Raw genomic sequence first — 19,062 nt, forward strand, 5'->3', positions numbered from 1 at the left:
TAAACTAAAGTTAATTCTTCGTCCTTATGCGTAATCGAGCGTAGTGCGGCCATTACCAGTACAATAGTACATAGGTTTTTGACCAATCAGAGCGCGCGTAGTATCTGAGTTATTTTATAATGTCTAATAGTATACAAAGAAAATCTAAATTCTACTGGTGGGACCATGTTCACGGTCAGTGCCAAGAAAATGGAATGCATAAACATGTTTTCTCTGTTCCCAAAATAACAAATACGACTGACACATGGTAAAGAGAAGATAACCTGAGGAGTGCAAGACTGGACGTGAGCAATCATTGGCTAGGTTTGAGAAAATTTGGCTGGCATAATAAAATCTGATCGGAATAGGAAGAGCAAGTTTGTTTCGCAAGATTGCCACTAAGTGTAACGGCAATAAACTACTGTGAGGAGCGTAAAGACAAGCGCACATGATCAGCAATTTAGGAACATTGTGTGGTTCCAGAAAATATCCATACCCCCACCACGTAGGAAATTGGAAATTCCAGAGGGGTGGGGGGGTCAAGGGCCCAGGAAATTCCGAAGAGGAGGGGGTTGCCAGTGGAATTATTTTCCAGACGGTCAAGTTTGATGCAGTGCAAACTAGTTTCAAAAATCGTTTCTTACCAGTGTTTTATAGCAAAAATAGCATTCTGGGTTCTTGATTCACAATCGCTTTACATTTAAAACGGGTTTTCTTTCTCCTGAAAGCACACTGAAAGCAAATAATTTCACTGAAATCCTCCATGTTCGTTCGTCCGCCATTACTTGTTACCAGTCCCCCGAAACTTGTCACGTGGTTTGACCGAAAGGCACTGGTGTCAAGGGTTGCTTGTTTCACGTTCGAACGAAGGAAAATCGTCCTTGTTTGTGAAAAGTTTCATTTTATTAGCGATGAAAATAGTGTAATGATGTCAGAAACTCGAGATTAACATGTTTTTTATTTCTGCTATTTTTTTAATTTTCCTGTTAAATTTTGCTTTCTCAGCGAGCATTAGCGATTTTGCGATCACGTTTACGGTGAATGTTTATGGTTTATATCAACACTTCAAATCCGTGTTCTGATACATTTTAATAGCGGTTTTCTAAAGCGATTGGAATGAAAAGGGATGGATGGTTATACAACAAGGTAATTTGACAAGTGACTACCAGATATTTTTTTTTTACTTTTGAGGAAATTTCTTATTTTGTCTTCAGCAGTACATGTAACGTATGTATCGTTCTAACATATCTTCCGATCGATCAGTTATACACTGTAACTGTTTACAAGAGAGGTGGCCTAAAATTTAGAGCATTGTACAATTTATCTTTTTTTCCAGAGGGGCTGGGGGGTACGCAATATACTTTTGGAAATTCCGGAGGGGTGGGGGGTTTATTTTTCTTAACAAAAACGGAAATTCCAGAGAGGTGGGGGGTCTTACGTGAAATACCCTCCGTGGTGGGGGTATGGATATTTTCTGGAACCACACATTGGGCTGGTTACTGCTTTTCGTACCTCAGTATTTATTTTTGACTGAGAAGGACCTTTTACCCTCACACTGCCCCTTCACTCGGCCTAGGTGTATCTGTGGGTATCATTGTATGTTGTAAAAAAACTATCTTCAGCATTCATTTTGTCGACGGTTGGTTGATATGCATCTACGACATTTAACTTGGTATTGAGACCCTCTTGTACTGATGTAATACCTAGGCTTGCTTAAAATGATATACCTGGCACCTAATGGTAAGGTTAAGTCTGCATTCGAACCTAGGCCGGAGATATTTGTAGTATAAAGCGACCAGGAGTATAATTAATCCACAGTGAATGTGATGCTAGGCTATCGCAGGGTTACCCCTAGCATTTAATTTGTCTGTACCTATTTATAAACTTGGATGGAGAGCGGCACTGTTACAAAACGTTAAGTATGCATCCCAAGAACACAACACAATGACACCGGTCTGGGATCCAGCGCACGTCACGTGGCCGTTTTTATTCTAGAGACGTGTTACCCGTCTGGACGAGCTTCGGCAAAAATTCGTTGTTCGTCTGGTTATGCGTCTCCAGTATAAAAACGGGCACAAGACGAGTTACCCGTCTAGATGAGCAACTTTTCAAAATGCGTCTTGAAAGACGGATAACGAAACGAAAGGAAGCTCGTCTAGTCGCGTCTTGTGCCATCTTTATACTAAAGTAATTCAATCTCATTTTATTTGCGTTTGAATGTTTTATTTTTCCACACGAGTTGCGTCATTGATGGTTCGTGCTCTCAGGTTTCGTAGCGCTATTCAGTTTTCACCACAAAAATATTTACCGGTTAGTGTATTACCTTTGATCCTTTTTAGCGTTAAGTAAATTTGTTTTGTGAATATCTATACTTTTCTGTCAGCACGTATAGCGTTATTTTTGAGTAGCGGATAAAATTCGAGAGAAAGATACGCCCGAGCACTTCGTGTTTCTGCTCGACTCAAAAAGATGAAAAACAGATGACGTGACACGAGGTGACGTCACGCGAAACAGAAACGTGCTGTGGATTCAAGCTGTGGATGTGGTGTTAACTACAACACGTCACATGGCGAGCGTAATAATTTTTTAACCGTAACTACGTGTAACTCACAGCTGCTATCAGTAATGTCACAATTTCACTTAATTTGCCTTTCAATGTTTTCTTGCGTGAATGGGTCATTGATAGTTTTTTTTTTCTTCAAATAAGCGTTCAATAATGTGCCTTTGAATGTTTTATTTTTCCATGGGAATTGTGTCATTGATGGTTCGTGCTCTCAGGCTTCGTAGCGCGAATTCTATTTCATCACAAAAGTGTAACCTTTGATCCATTTAGCATTAGGTAAATTTGTTTTGTGGATATGTTTACTTTTCTGTCAGCACGTATAGCGTTATTTTGAGCAGCGAATAAAACTTGAGAAAGATGCGCGTTTCTGCACGACTCAAAAAGATGAAAAACGGATGACGTGAAACGAAGATAATGTGACGCGAAACAAAATCGTGCAGCATGAATGTTGTGTTTACAATAAAGACGCGGTAACTGCATGTAACTTATAGCTGCTATCCGTTATGTCACAATCTCACTTCATTTGCGTTTGAATGTTTTCTTAGGTGAATGGGTCATTGATAGAGTATGCTCTACGGCTTCGTAGAGCGAATTCTATTCTCTTTTATCACCAGAGGATAAGTGTAATTGATCCTCTTTCGATTTGTTTTGTAAAAATTCAACCTTGTTCCCTGAAAGAGAGAGACCCTGCGGAATGAGGTTATAGGATAATTTGTTTTTGATTGACATGTGCTGAATGGCGTTTTAAACAACCTTTCTGTCAGCACGTTAATGCATGAATTAATTGCGGTTTAATATCAGAATGGAGTGACGGAAACACGTCACTTCAAGTTCGCGAATCATCACTACACCTCATTACCATTCGGTAAAAACGGCCATTAATTACCCATAACTAATACGATTCTAACCATTTAGATCATGACTCGCAGTCTTGCACGGTATGATCTGATTATCCTTCTCCGCCAACATCTCGTCGGGAAAATCCTTTTATAAATCATAAAGAAGAATGAGAGAAGGAATGGAGAAAAGGACAGACAGACAGACGGTCAGTCAGTCAGTCAGTCAGTCAGTCAGTCAGTCAGCCAGCCAGTCAGGCAGGCAGGCAGGCAGACAGACAGACAGACAGACAGACAGACAGACAGACAGACAGACAGACAGACAGACAAACAGACAGGCGGGTAGGAGGACAGTCAGAAAGACAAGCAGGCAGGCATGCAGGCAGGCAGGCATGCAGGCAGGCAGGCAGGCAGGCAGGCAGGCAGACAAACAGACGGACAGACAGACAGACAGACAGACAGACAGACAGACAGACAGACAGGCAGGTGATAGAGGCTTCGCTCAAAAGAGGTGCCTTCTGAATCCTCGTAGCATGCAAACGTTAGCGACTCCAACGGGACTCCTGCTTTGAAACGGAAGGTTAACAATTTAAAGTCCCATTATTTAAGAGGGTAGCCAAAACTGAGCAGATATTCCTTAAGAAATGCCAACCCAAAGATCGTTGTGAATTGTTTTATTTATTGTCCTATAGTGTTGGAATAGTTTCCTGTCATATAAGTATAAGAAAGGGGTAACTTTTTAATGTATGCGAAAGGGGTATTTATAGAGTCAAAGTTGGTATCAGATAGGGTAAGGATTGAGTCTCTAGTCGGAGAATCTTGCATAAAACGGGTGTCTTCTCGTCGTGGTAAATAACGTTTCGTACATAATCTCCATAAAAAATGCAGTTCCTTCATGATTAATAGATGAGAATGTGCAGCATATTTGATTAGCACTTAAGTGTTGTATACTTTAAATAATTGAAGTATTGAATTGAATATTTAGCATCTAAGTTTACACAAAGGACTCGTGTTTGGGTTCCAGTTGTTAACCTTCAAAATAAAATTGAAATTATCTAAACTTCTGGCCGGTTTAACCGAAACCTGCGCCCAAAACTCGTATGTTTTGTTACATTTGATGCTTTGCATATAAAAGATTTAAAAAATTCAATCGACATTTTTCAAAATGTTTACTTCGACTAGTACAAGTACCCGAATGGGTTAATTAGTTCGTATACATAGAAATCGCAAATTATATCGACGAGCACAAGATATCCAAGTCAAGGTAAAATATTATATGACTCCTTACCCGGGGAGGATGTGGGTTATTCCGCCGTGATACCGAAGAAGGGCGAAGTGGAAGCTGCCTGACAGGTCTGACAGGCTTTCCTTTGCACTTGCAGCTGTAATCAGCGGTGTATCACTCCAGGAGAATGTCCACTTTTGGAAATGTGGAAAACAATAGCGTGACGTAACAACATGGCGGTTGTCAATTTTTCCCGAGTGGACTCCACTAGAATTTTATATTTCCCGTTTTTCACGTTTTCCCGTGGTGCGTTTCCTGCCAGATGGTAACACAACACAAAGAAGGCATTGAAGAAGCGCTATGCGTGACAATTGTGTAAAATCACGGCGGATTGTGCGCGGAGGTTAGAATTTACTTTCGATGCGTATGTTTGTTTTGGTTGTCTTTCGGGTCGTTTCTTCAGCTTTAATCCAGTGTATCTCTTGTGAAAAATTTTTCTGAGCCTTGAAAAAATTCAGGGATGTTCTACAGTTATTCTAGTTGCTTTGTGCGAAATCTGAGCGATGGGCCGCAATTTGGGTGGATGGGCCGCGATTTTTGCTGGAAGCCATCGTCTACGCAAAGTGAGACTGCTTACAACCCCTTACAACTAATCTGTTTGGGCTTCTTTTCGTTCGCTTCAGTCGATGACTTGATGGATAATTGACGTCAAAGAACATCTTAAATATATCCAGGATCGCCACAGATTATCTACTGGACCTGTTTAAAGACACAACAAGGTCAACAAGGACAACAGGATGCGAGCTTTGTTTTCTTTCTGGTTTCTTTGGACCGAAGGTCGACGCGCGGCTGAAAAGCGCAAAAGCACATTGAAATGTATTAAAAGGAAGGGTATCTGGCAAAAGAAACCAAGCACGGACTCGCCTGAAGCGAAGGAAATTATTTTCTCGATTATATTCAATTTCTTGATAACCTGGAGTTAGAAAAACAAGGAAGGAATGAGAACCCTGGCGAGCTGCGTGTTTGCGCCATGCCAGGGAAGGCGAAGGAGACTTCAGTCAATGTATTTTCGTTCATTTCAGTGTAGTCAACTTAATTCTAACCAGCTAGGAGTTCTGACGGTCTTGTTGTTATGTTTATAAGGAGCTCCAAATGCCATGATGTTTTCAAATGATTGAGCTAGCCTTCGAGTTGAGGTCATCGGTCTAATTGATTTCCTGGCCAGCTATTTTGCGAAGCAGAGTTTGACACCTTTTGACGCCTATTTGTTGATGAAATATATGTTAGAAAGGTTTGTTGTGACTCATTTTTATTGCAAGATAAAACTCAGTACAGCTCACTTTATGTTTTCACTACAAGACCAGCAGATTATGAGCTGCGTGAAGGATTTTTCTTTTCTAATATAATATTTTTATCGTGTTGCCAAGCCAGGCTGTTTGATTTGCAGCAATGTAATGCCACTGTAATGTGTCGCTTCCTTCGACGCGTGTTCTATTTTCTTGACTCAGTTGCGCCAAATATTCATGTGTCTTCTACGAAGCTATTTACTTTTTCGTTTAATTCGTAGAAAACAAGTAACAAGTTTAACGGCTTATGCAAACCTTCGACTATCAATTTGTTAGACCGGTCAGTTCTGGCACGATACCAACTGTAAATGTTTTCATGTCAGTTTGCGACATCGCATTTAATTTTTGAATTCGAGACGCCGCCAAGCTAATGCCCGGGATAATTGTGAGAGTATCTTATCTGAAAATCGGAGTTCATAGCTCCTGTTAATTTACCAAACCAAGTGCTTAGTGTGTCACTGATATGTACATAGCGCGCGACGGAAAACGTTCGTTTCCGCTTTACTCACTCTCGGCCAAGAGAGATAAACGGCATATTTTTTTCTTTCTGCAAGCCGTGAATAAAGTTAGGCCCAGGATGCTTAAATACTTGCATGATGTGGCGTAAACTGCGAGAGTATCTTATTTTAAAAGCGGAGTTCATAGCTAAGTTCTTTTAATTTATCAAAACCAAGTGCATAGTGTGGGCATAGCGCGCGACAGAAAAGCATTTAAAATGCAAGCGCTCGTCTCCGCTTTACTTATTCCTGTCCAAGAGAGGTCAATGGCATATTTTCTTCTTTCTGTAAGCTGTGAATTTCCGCTTAGTTAATAGAACCAAGCTTGTTTCATTCGAATTCGAGTTCTGTACACTTCGCTGTTCTAGATTTCGATCGACAGAGCAGGAATATTTTATGTCAACAGACCTCGCATCATGTGACTCCAAATTCGAGTAATGATTGGATAACTGTTTGTTTTGATCTGCGGATCAAAACATTTCCAAAACTGGACATTCAACTGAACTGTGTATATCGACATTGTCCGGCCACTGACAGAGTTATATCGACGGATAGTTGGCTTTTGATTTGTTTGTAACTTGCACTTACTATGAGCGTGAAATCGAAAAAACAAAAAACAAACAAACAAATAAATAACGTTTTCAACCTTAAAGTCCTTTCACGTTTGAACTGATTTGACGCTTCATATAGTTTGGTCACATCAGAGCGAGAGTCTCTTGTCTAAAAATAATGCAAATATCTTTTGTTGTTTTGAACACGGCATTTTCATTTTAATCCACACTCCCAAAGGAAGCCAGATTCTGTTAATACCACGTTCTCATGAAGGATCACAAAGTTACACAATAGTCTTATATTTCAAGTACTTGCTGCTAACTAAACACGTAACATTGATTGTTGAAGCATAACCGACAAAGTAATTAAATTATGTGTGTTAAGTGGTCACCGCGTAAATGACATCACTATGGTGACCAGATAGTTACCGGTCTCGTGAGTGCTCTCTGAAACGGCAGAGGTCTGGGTACAGACGAATCGAGTGTCCCGGTAAATTCCTTCTTTCCTGCCTGTATTTAGCCTGTGAATGCAGACGTATTTCCGGCTGTCGTTGCTCTCCGCCAAAAAAAAAAAAAACGGAGAGAAACGACAGCCGAAAATACGTCTGCGTTCGCAGGCTAACCTCGATTGATCTCCCAGTTTCGCCAATATCAACTTTACAGGCATTTACAGGGAATCTTGTAGACCACGTCATCTGTCTTTTTTGTGTCGGACTTAACTGAAGAGCGGCTCTTCTTAAAAACTTTGTAACGTTCCCGTATATTTGAGTAATTCAGTGATTGTTGATCGTCGATCGTCAATTTTAAGCCAAACTCCAGGCTTGGTAAAGACCTAAGGTATAGTGCTTCGGCAAGAATCGTACAAAAATTGTATTGTTCTATTGTTGATTAATTTATTTATTTCTAATTGGCATGGCATCAATGCTTAGGGATCACACAAAAGATATTTCATGCCAGAATCTTGCCTGGCTGTATATTTTAACAGAAAACATTCAACCGGTCTTGTTTGAAGACTAGCTTGTTACCGATCCTTGCTTACTCTAAAGCAGTGCTCAACTGATTGAATTGTATTTTTATTTTTCTCGCTAAGGTGCCGAGTCATGACTACGCGAGGCAATGAACACGATCAAACTGCAGAGGAGGAATATGAACCTAAATGCCGTCTCGACAGCTGGTGGTCGTGGTTGGTGTGTGTTGCCTCTGTCATATCGGTTGTTATTGTCGAGGGGATCACATACAGCTTTGGGTTACTGCTACCCCCTTTGATGGAAAACTTTGAAGAAACACGGCAAGCAACAGGTATTTCAAAGAGCTGTAAAAACACACAATGAGGATAACTAGAAGGAAAATAATTTTGTTATCATTTTTTTTCGGTTAAAAAGTTTCTTGCGGTTGAAGGTCACTTACTAAAATTAATTCCGAAACTTGGTATATTATTTAGTCTACTACAGGGTTCTCGCTCTTATTTCTAATGACAATTAGCTAGGGACCTCTTAGCTAGGTTTTACTTTTGGCCAATATTTACTGAGTTTATGACTTCCTCGAGGAGATCTAGATGTATCAAATACACACACAGATTGTGTTTTCATCGCGTTTTCCTTCGCCTTGCATTTAATGGTTGAAGCGAAAAAGTCTTGGCGTCTTTTTCTCGCCTTCCCTGCGTTGTCAAGATTGGATATCGTATACACTTGAGCTCTCTATCTCAGCGAAAAAAACAAAATAAGACTAAATTAAACAATATGGCAAATTTTTATTTAGATTTCATGGTAATGAAGTGAGTCAGCCATCAATAAAACGCTCCTAGTCTGGATCAAGACCACACCAAGCGACGAGGAAAGTTTTTAATTGTTGCATTGATTGATTCTTGTTACTAAGGTGGTCGTTGCATTTAATGTTTAGTCTCATTTGCTAACCATTGTTTTACGACTGTTTTGGTGCGAATATTTCCGTACCTAAACATGGATTGGGCATATTTAGCCTAAAACAATCCTGTGTCGCTTTGTCTGGCAAGTGAAAAAACAAAAATACCAATGAACGAATTGTGAGCAAGGGCAAATACGTCATGAGGACCCGCACGCCTTAGCAACCTGCGATAGTGTCGGCCATGGGTACATTCAGTGCACCGATTTCGCAATAGTAAACAATAGGCGTGTTGACAGATCTTGCAATTTGAAGCTCGGTAAAGCTCGTAGGAGGAGTGCAAAACATCAGTCACAACTCATCACTTGACAGATGTAATGAGATGTTCGCCAAGACTTTCGCTATAAATAACTTTATGAATCTGCAGGATTCGGCAATTAAAGTGATGTGGGGAGATCGTATTTTTTTATTAGCCGCGCTATGCAAGCAAAGTCAATATTAAATATGAATAACAAGGATCTAAAGTAATAATAATTGACGAACAAAAAACAAAACAAAACACCAGAAAGCATTTGTATATAACATCAAACATTTGTAGGGGAAAATAAATTTAAATTAATTCCCCTGCTTTCAAGAATGTAGTCCGCAAAACTGGGCCACAGCTTCGTTTTCGTCGCTTTAAAATTATGCTCTTGAGCACTGTATCGCAGAATGAGAAGACGAAAAGCTCCAGATTTTCTTGGACTGAAGCTGCGCGCGGTCTCGTAAGATGATGTTGTCAACACTTATACGTTACGTGGATCAATTTTCGTGTCTGGTGGTAGAATAAATTATGTTAAGCGGCGCGCGAACTCGCTCGGCGGAAAAAAAGTCAGGTATGTTACTACAAACATATTTTGATTTGAGAATTGTATGCTTCAATAGCACGATGGTCATATCGACATTGGTCAACTGAATCGGTCATCATTCTAACGAAGTTGCATGAAGCGGCCTGGACCGGGCGCCAGGAAGATACTTGACATAATATGCCAAATCGTTCATGTTACTGGCGCACGAAAAGGGAATTGTTCTGTCGGTAGTAGAAAAGGTTTGTTGTGTCTGTTATGCAAAAGCACCTGTATAAGCTTGCCTGCGGATTTTCTTAATTTTATGTTTCGATCAGATAGAATTTTCACATCGATGGACCGGATTGAATGCACTGTGTCCAGGAAAGTCTGTTCCGTGCTTTGTTTACAACGTGGTCAAACCGAGTGATGCGAAAAGTCAAAATCGAAAATATCGATGATTGCGAGAAATTCAATTATTTTACTGTTACTAAACCAACTATTTCATTACATTTATTGGGGAACAAACAATTTGGTTGTCAGAATGTGGGGATATTTGATAATGCCATACTGTTCTACAACTCCTAAGTGCAAATATTTAACAACTGCAACAGAAACACTAGGTGGCACGCCCGTGATTCTGTGAGTAAGAACGTTATGGCATTATGAAACTTCCTGCATAATTTTCCAGGTTGTATCCAACTCTAAATGGTTTTTTAAGGAGCAGGGGGGAATTGGGCGAACAAACAATTTGGTTGTCAGAATGTGGGGATATTTGATAATGCCATGATTTTCTACTAAACTCCTAAGTGCAAGAACTGCAACAGAAACACTAGGTGGCACGCCCGTGATTCTGTGAGTTTATAGAACGTTATGGAATTATGAAACTTCCTGCATTTTTTTCCCGATTCTATTTAACTCCACGAAGCGATTTTCACGGGGCAGGGGGAATTAGGGTTGTCCGAATGTGGGGATATTTGATAATGCCATGATTTTCTACTAAACTCCTAAGTGCAAGAACTGCAACAGAAACACTAGGTGGCACGCCCGTGATTCTGTGAGTTTATAGAACGTTATGGAATTATGAAACTTCCTGCATTTTTTTCCCGATTCTATTCAACTCCACGAAGGGATTTTCACGGGGCAGGGGGAATTAGGGTTGTCCGAATGTGGGGATATTTGATAATGCCATGATTTTCTATTAAACTCCTAAGTGCAAGATCTGCAACAGAAACACTAGGTGGCACGCCCGTGATTCTGTGAGTTTATAGAACGTTATGGAATTATGAAACTTCCTGCATTTTTTCCCCGATTTTATTCAACTCCACGAAGGGGTTTTTCACGGGGCAGGGGGGATAAGGGTTGTCCGAATGTGGGGATATTTGATAATGCCATGATTTTCTACTAAACTCCTAAGTGCAAGAACTGCAACAGACACACTAGGTGGCACGCCCGTGATTCTGTGAGTTTATAGAACGTTATGGAATTATGAAACTTCCTGCATTTTTTTCCCGATTCTATTCAACTCCACGAAGGGGTTTTTCACGGGGCAGGGGGAATTAGGGTTGTCCGAATGTGGGGATATTTGATAATGCCAAGAGAGCTCTCTTGATAATGCCATGATTTTCTACAAAACTCCTAATTGCAAGAACTGCAACAGAAACACTAGGTGGCACGCTCGTGATTCTGTGAGTTAGGACGTTATGGCATTATGAAAATTTTCCCGATTTTATCCAACTCTAAGAGGTTTTGTTTTTAAGGGGCAGGGGGAATTGGGGCTGTCCGAATGTGGGGATATTTGCTAATGCCATGATTTTCTACAAAACTTCTAAGTGAAATCGGCATATAATTTTGGTAGTTCGAGTTTGAAGAGATTTGATAGTGCCATGATTTTATATTGTGCTTGTTAAGAATGCACCTTTTTCTTGCTTTCCGTGTTTTTCGTGCGAAGACATTTAGAAAATTGATCGCATGAAACATGTTTTTACATTCATACAAATAAAGGATCATAATTATATAGCCGTCAGTAAATCCTATATTGTCAGCACAGCTATTTTTCCTTAATTTCTGGGAACTGTCCAATTTGAGATTAAATTTGGATAGTTTCAATTAGGATTTTTTGGTAAAATTCACAATCTGTCCAATTTAAGATAAATTGGACAGTTTCGTCTCGGCCAATCAAATCGAAGAAAACACAACATGTGATGGATATTAGCCAATTAGCACAAAGCATAGCGTCAGCGCTGTAAACTGGTCGCATTGTGAGTCGACAATGGCGGAATTTTATGGAGCAAGTTTGCTACGTTTTTCTATTTCTTTTGAGCTTTTCAGCAATAGAAACAACAAAGAGAAATTTTCTACGTTGTCAGAAGAGGAGCTAGCTACACTAAGAAGCAAAAACCAAGAGCAAAACACCTCCAATAGTACAAAACTTGGGTAAACGTAAATGCAGCGAAGCGAAGCAAGAAATCTGTCAGATATTCATCGCCATGAGGCATGAGCTAGATGCAATTCTTTGTCGTTTTTTGCGGAAATTCGAAAAGAAAAGACGGCGATGAAGTACGAACGATATAGTGGAAAGGAGCATGTCACATTCAAGAAGTTGTTAAGCTCTTCGGACACTTTGTTTACGACTTTCATTGATTGATGCAGTGTTTTCACTCACTTTGTAGCAAGCTTCGCAAACTCAGGTGAATAAAATTGCACTGTTTTGTTTAAGTTTTATTTGTGAAGACAATGCTCTGAGTGAGTTGCATGTGCTGTGTTATGCCTACTATTGTTGAATGCTTTTCCCGTTCTGGACACAAGTTTATTGTTTATGCTGGATTGACTGACTACAAGCTATATAATTAATATGTAACCGGACTACATGCTTGTCCAATTTTGGAAATAATTAGATTCAAAAAATTCCTCTGACAGCCAAATTGGACTCGGCCTACGGCCTCGTCCAATTTTGGCTGCCCTCGGAATTTTTTTCATTAAATTATTTCCAAATTGGACAGCATGTAGTCCAATTACTTATACAAAGCCCCTTTGGGCTCAGTGTGTCGTGTTACGTTTTTCGCGTCTTTTTATTCGTTATTCCATAACTTGCTGGGTAATTTTCTGGCGCACAGCTAACTTATTCGAGGCGTGAAAATTCATAACACAATACTCGCCATTCTTGTACACACCAGCTCACGACAAGCTGAAAGAGTGTCTGCATTTAATAATGGATGGACACCTTAGCGACATGGACAGTTTTTGATACGCGCTTATAAATAGCAAACAAAAACATTGCGATATCTTTGATCGCTTAGGCCCGGGTCGCACTTGGGACAAAATCGGGACAAGTTTATTTTGATAACCAAAAAAATTGTCAGATTCCTGTCATCAGTTGACCACGCCAAGTGCGACCTACTTGTCCCTACGCGGACAAAAACTTGTCCACGGAGACAAATCTTCAAAGAAGCCGTCGTCCTGCCTCAACGCAGGACTTTTTACGAACAACAAACAAAAATTGTTTTTCTTGTGACAAAAGTGTCAATCAGTTCAGTGATCCTTAAAAAATTGTTCGCTTCACATTTTACTATCTAGTCTGATGAATACGAATTCAAGCGGTTTTCGACCGAATATTTCCGTTATTTAGGAAAAGAGCCCTCGCCAAGATAATTCAAATGAAAGGAAAGATTGGTATAGGCTAGGGCAACTGTTCTGTAGCCGCAGTCCGAATCATGATGCACAGCAATTTGCTCATCAAATTTTCCGCTTTATACGGCGGCACGCTTTCTTTTATATGAGCTTCGACATCGTTACGAACGCTCGCATTAAGAAGGTAGAAACAAACATTTGCGTTGATTTGATTCAATGCGACCGGTTTGTCTCTCCCTTTTGAATGTTATTTTTGCTGCGAAATTAACACAGTATCAAGTGACGGGTAATTTTGTGTGTCCAAGTGCGACCCTAAATACAACAATTCAAATTGTCTCGAACAAGTTCCGAGACAAACATTGTCCTCAACATCTTGCAACATTTCAAATGTTTGTCTCAAGTGCGACCCGAGCCTTACTGTGCAGTTTGTGTTTTCAGATAATGTTTACGTTAGCGGGCGCTCTGCTTGCGGTTATTAACGTGATAGGTCTGTTATCAGTCAACATAAAAGGTTGTGACTACGATGAAGACAAAGAAACTGAAACTGAATTAAATACGTGAGCATCTCGCATTGAAGAAAAACGAAATCAGTTGTCACTGAAGCAAACACAGAATGAAAACTGACATAGCGAACAATTGATATAACTACTATCGAATTAATCCTCAAATTAAATTTTTCACGCGTTGTTTTCCAGAAAAACTTACAATCGCGGCTTCACGCCGTGCCGCAGTGACTTCGCTGCGTGAAATGAACCAAAGTGAACGATAAACAGATTTAAACATTGTTTTAAATGATTTTTAGAACTGTACACTGATCAGTATAATCCGTTATTATTCAGCTATCCCGCTTACTGGTACAACTGTTATCTTTCTCTGTTAAAAAATAAGATAAAAACCAAATAGAATGCAAGCTGTGAATACGCTAAAATTGTCAATCAAGATGAGATTCACCTCAAACTGCGAGGATTCACACATTTTTGCGATTCTCTATATAATTACATATGGCGTCTGTAGCAACGTTGGCTTCCAACAGCGAACAGAAAAATGTCCTATGCGGGTCCTCATGGACTTTGAGTTAATTGAGTCTTTGTATATGAGGGTATTCGCACGGACGTACGATAACGAAAACCAGTAATAACAGCAATCATAAACGATTATGATTATAAACTTCAGAAAAGGGATTCATCTAACTCAGGACAGCTTGAAATACCCATTTTTAAAAAAAGATTTTTAAAAAAGATAAGTTTGCGTTTCACGTGATTGCAATTTTAATTAGCAGTCACGTGGATCGAATGCTCTCAATACTCGTCTTATCAAAAACAAGGCGCAATTACAGTGTGTAAATGATAGAGGTGTCTCTTTCGAACGTTAAGACTTTCCGCGCGTCGAAGGACTTTGAGAAAGTCTCAAAGTTCACATTTAACTGAAGATTGTAACACTGAAAGACCTTACGCGCGGTGGAAACTATTTAGTTCATTCAAAATCCGAGGCTAAGCCAACATGTAACATGTAATTACCTAATAAATAAATATATATTTTTTTACTTTACCATCCAGAAGGAAGTTTTATTAATTGCAAGATTGCTTTTTTTGACAGCATGGATTGGCTCTTTGTACGTGGCAAGTGGTTGTCTTTTCAGCCCTATCGGTGCTTATATCAACGATCGTTTTAGCTACAGGTTTGCCGCCATTGTCGGTTCAACTTTAGGAATATTTGGCTTCTTTTTTGCCTCACTGTCTACAAAACTTTGGATGATGTACCTAACATATGGCATTCTGTCAGGCGTAGGACATGTAATGGTTTTCAACTCTTCATATTTGATCGTCCTGCAGTATTTTCTCAAATGGCGATCGGTGGCTGTTGGCATCGTAGCATCCGCGCCAGCGATTGGCATGTTTGTAATGACTCAAATCACTCAGTCTTTACTAACTACCTTTGAATGGCGAGGAGTACTCAGAGGATTTGCTCTTTTGAATTTTATATGCGGTTTGTGTTCAACTGCATTTGTACCTCTGGACAACCTGAAAGAAGAAAGTAGCAACGGCAACACAATTAACAAAACCAAGCAGCAGAAAGGAACAAGCAAGAACCTATCTCTTTGGAGGAATTACGCTTTCTTGATTATGTTGACTTCATTTTTTGTTGTTAAATTCGGTTACTTCGTTCCAACGGTACACATAGTAAGTAAATGCAGGTATCTTGAAAGTTTGAAGGTCGGAACACACTTGACGACAAGTCGCAGCGACAGGTATCTGCGACAAGTCGCTCCGTGTGTACTGCTTCAAAACAAGTCGCTGCGACAAAGCGCTTGTTCGGTGCACGCGCAGCGAATTTCGAAGAGGGGGAATGTGAACTAGTTTTCCAATTACATAACGCGAAAATACATGACGCTCTCTCATTGGTTAATTTGTACTTTGTCGCAGAAGTGTGCACACACTGCGTCAACCCTGCTTTCGCTCATTTTGTTGCTGCGATCGTATATTAGTCGCACAAATTCAGACCGGTTTGAATTTTTGCGGTTGATCGCAGCGACAAAATTCTGTCGCGATGCAAAGACAAAGATTGTCGCAAAAATGCACCATGTCACACGAGGCAACATGTTGCAACAACTTGTCCCGCGACACGTTGCTATGACTTGTCGCCTAGCGTGTCCCGACCTTGATAGCATTAACTATTATAAGAAAGTGTTTGGTCTAGTTTGTTAAGAATCAAAATCTCTGTACAGCATTGGTTGTTTGATATGGCTCGAATAAATTTGTACACGTCTAGTTATTGTGTATTGCATCTTTGTGCCTAACTTTGCCAGAAGCCACTGTTTAAATGGCTCTATAGGTTAATATACTGTATTACAAGCTTTGACTGTCTAATGGACGTACTAACTGAAAGATAAGGCAAATAAATAGATAGACTGACAAACAGACAGACAGACAGACAGACAGACATAACGACAGACTGTCTCACTGACTAGCTAACAATTGATTTGCTTACTTATTGTCTGGCTGGGTCCCAGAGGCTATTTTCGCGTTTATCGCCAGGGAGGAGAAAACCTTCTCTTACCTTATCGTATCTCATCTCATCTCATCTCATCTCATCTCATCTCATCTCATCTCATCTCATCTCATCTCATCTCATCTCATCTCATCTCATCTCATCTCATCTCATCTCATGTTATCTTATCTTATCAAAGTACGCGTCTAGTGGAGAACGAATTTACCAAGCTATACATAGAGATAGATTATGAAGTTGATATAAGTTAGATGTTAGACATAAGGCAGAATCTACTCCGCAAAAGATAGCTAACGTTCCTCCCTTTTTTTCTAGGTCAAACACTGCAAGCAAGAACTTCATATTCCCGGAAACAAAGTCTCCATGATTTTCACGTACATGGCTATAACATCCCTCATCAGTCGTAACGTGTTCTGCAAACTGGGCGACTTCAGGCTCTTTAACAGATTCCATCTCTATCAAGGGGGAATGACCGTCAGTGGATTGTGTGTCTTATGTCTGCCATCAGCACGATCATTTAGCTCGGTTGTAGCAATTTTCATAGTATTTGGACTTATGGATGGAGCCCTGAATGGGCAATGGTCTTTGTTGATTTTGGAATGTTCTGGAAAACAGAAAGTCAATCAGGCGTTGGGTTTTACATCGCTTTTTACTGGTGTGAGTGTTGGCCTTGGATCTCCAATGGCTGGTGAGACTAAATACTGTTTCATATTATACCCTTAAGCATAACTTCAAGTAATAGCTCACTATTGCCAAACCTGTCATCTGATTGGCAACACATGCAGTCGATCGAAGGAGTGTTCTGTTCATGGAGGGACTACCATATGAAAGAGACGGGGATGCCCTTCGTCTCACTTCAGGGTGGGTAAACTACGGATTTTGTTTTCACTTAGGGTGTTCACTGGTTCAGGACAGTGCAGCCATACTTTAAACCCTCAATTATCTCAAAGGGGTTGCAGGTAAAGATATAAAACAAACGTCGTCATATTGCGTTGGCTTTCTAAACGGATAAGGAATGAAAACGGTATCTTTTAGGGGTAAAAATTAGCTTACGCCACGGCCAGAATGGTCTCCCTTATACGAGAAATTCAACTTTTACGACGTGCAACCCCATCTCTCTCATATTGGAGTCCCCTCCACCTGGCCAGCATCTTTTGTCCCGAACGGACTCAGATCAAACCCATCTATACCGCAAAGATTTGATTTAGCCGTGTGGCGTTTATGTTATTTTTGACCCTCAAGGAAGGACGCTTATTGAAGATCAGACATGACGCCTATTACAGTAGGGCACTAATTCCCTTCTTTGACAAAGAAAATCTTTCGTTTAAAGTTATAGTGCCCTGAGGAAGATCAGTTCTTTTGTAATCCTTGTAATGCGGGGATTCGAAAAGGAGATGAACTACATCCAAACTTAACAACTAAAGCTAGTTAATTCCAACAAAAGAACGCAGTTCAAGAGGTGTTCAACCGTAAATTAGCAAAATTCCGTCTATTAACAATACAGCAGTATTGAATTAGACTCAATAGACTTTCATTCTGTTTTTTTTTATACCACAGGTTTGATGGCGGACAAGCTTGGTTCGTACACTGTCACATTTTACACTGCGGGCGCAGTACTGATAGCTGGAGCTTCGATTACGTCACTTATGGCGTTTGTGAAACAACAACCTGAAGAAGCTGGCGAGACAGTATCCTATGAGGAAGAACTTTTAGTTACGGAAAAACTTACAGTGCTTTAGAAAGCACAGAAAGACCAGCACGCGAAAAGAACATGAATTGTTTATCTCTTTTATGTCGCCAAAATAACATCTGCTTTCAAGAATAGACAGAGGCCGTCAGTTTGTATTTGTTGGTATCAACAGCGGTGGACCTTGGGAAGTGTCCAGCGGTCCCTGCTTCCCCCCCCCCCCCCCCCCCCCCCTAGGCCTTTCTCGATTATGCAGCATTTTTTTCGGCATTTTTTGGGAAAGCGAGCATTTTTTTTCGTTTTTTCTTGAAAAAGAATTGCTAGCATTTTCTGTCTTTTTTCATTACTGTGATCCAGATTTCAGAACTCAGAAGGATAAATAATCCTAAAGTTTCACAATTTTGATTACTTAACTTGATTGTTTTCTGTCTGTTTCGACTGTTTGTGCGTTGTGTTACTTGTTTACTTGTGTTGTGTTACTTGTGTGTGTTTTTTTAATTTTTTTAAAAGTATTTTTTTTAATTTTTTTTTTTATAAACAAACAATTATTAAGTATCACCTGTTGTTGACTGATATGAGCATATAATGTAAGAGTTTGTACGTTTTGTTTGAAATAAAACAAAGCATTCTTTGGAATTCAAGTGGCATTTTTTAAAGAAATCAGGCATTATTTTAGCATTTTTTTGGCTTTATGCGAGAATTTCTAGTAGCATTAAATGCCAGTTTTACTAGCATAATCGAGAAAGGCTTACCCCCCCCCCCCCCCCAAAAAAAAAAAAAAATATCTGGCCCCAAAGCCTGTTCAACCCCATTTCGGCGCACGAAAGTGCCCTGCCGGTCACTCCTTCTTGTTTAGCATCTGTCCAGTGGATCTGTAGTTGGTTTTGGTCTGTGGGTTGCAATATCACAGTAGCTAGCGCGAATATTAACCCCGATGAAAGAACTGCCGAGGTGTAGCTTAACTTGGCGAGTATGTCATCTTTGAGCTATTAATTTGAATCAACTAAAGGAGAAATACATTTCACTGAGGGTGTAACTGCGGTGTGCGTCCGTTTATA

At 40.0% G+C, this 19,062-nt stretch overlaps 2 protein-coding genes across 2 annotated transcripts in view; one reads left to right on the forward strand and one right to left on the reverse strand.

Moving 5' to 3' along the window:
- The window catches only part of LOC144655322 (monocarboxylate transporter 13-like), a 109,009-nt gene that overhangs the window by 57,598 nt on the left and 32,349 nt on the right, over nucleotides 1-19,062 (reverse strand). The window lies entirely within an intron of this gene.
- LOC144655325 (monocarboxylate transporter 13-like) lies at nucleotides 7,724-18,131 on the forward strand. The gene is made up of 5 exons (XM_078515555.1): nucleotides 7,724-7,834; nucleotides 8,088-8,296; nucleotides 14,908-15,491; nucleotides 16,633-17,005; nucleotides 17,875-18,131. The coding sequence occupies exons 2-5, from the start codon at nucleotides 8,098-8,100 to the stop codon at nucleotides 18,054-18,056; spliced, it is 1,338 nt and encodes a 445-aa protein (XP_078371681.1). The 5' UTR covers nucleotides 7,724-7,834; nucleotides 8,088-8,097; the 3' UTR covers nucleotides 18,057-18,131.

The sequence above is a fragment of the Oculina patagonica genome, chromosome 5 (assembly GCF_052425735.1).
Source record: "Oculina patagonica isolate OP01 chromosome 5, crgOcupat, whole genome shotgun sequence".
Lineage (NCBI taxonomy): Eukaryota > Metazoa > Cnidaria > Anthozoa > Scleractinia > Oculinidae > Oculina > Oculina patagonica.

Bases quoted from the DNA above. Each gene is read 5' to 3' on its own strand.
- LOC144655325 (XM_078515555.1), top strand. From the start codon at position 8,098: ATGACTACGCGAGGCAATGAACACGATCAAACTGCAGAGGAGGAATAT. The intron at 8,297-14,907 runs GTATTTCAAAGA...TTTTTTTGACAG, and splicing joins AGAAACACGGCAAGCAACAG to CATGGATTGGCTCTTTGTAC. The intron at 15,492-16,632 runs GTAAGTAAATGC...CTTTTTTTCTAG, and splicing joins TCGTTCCAACGGTACACATA to GTCAAACACTGCAAGCAAGA.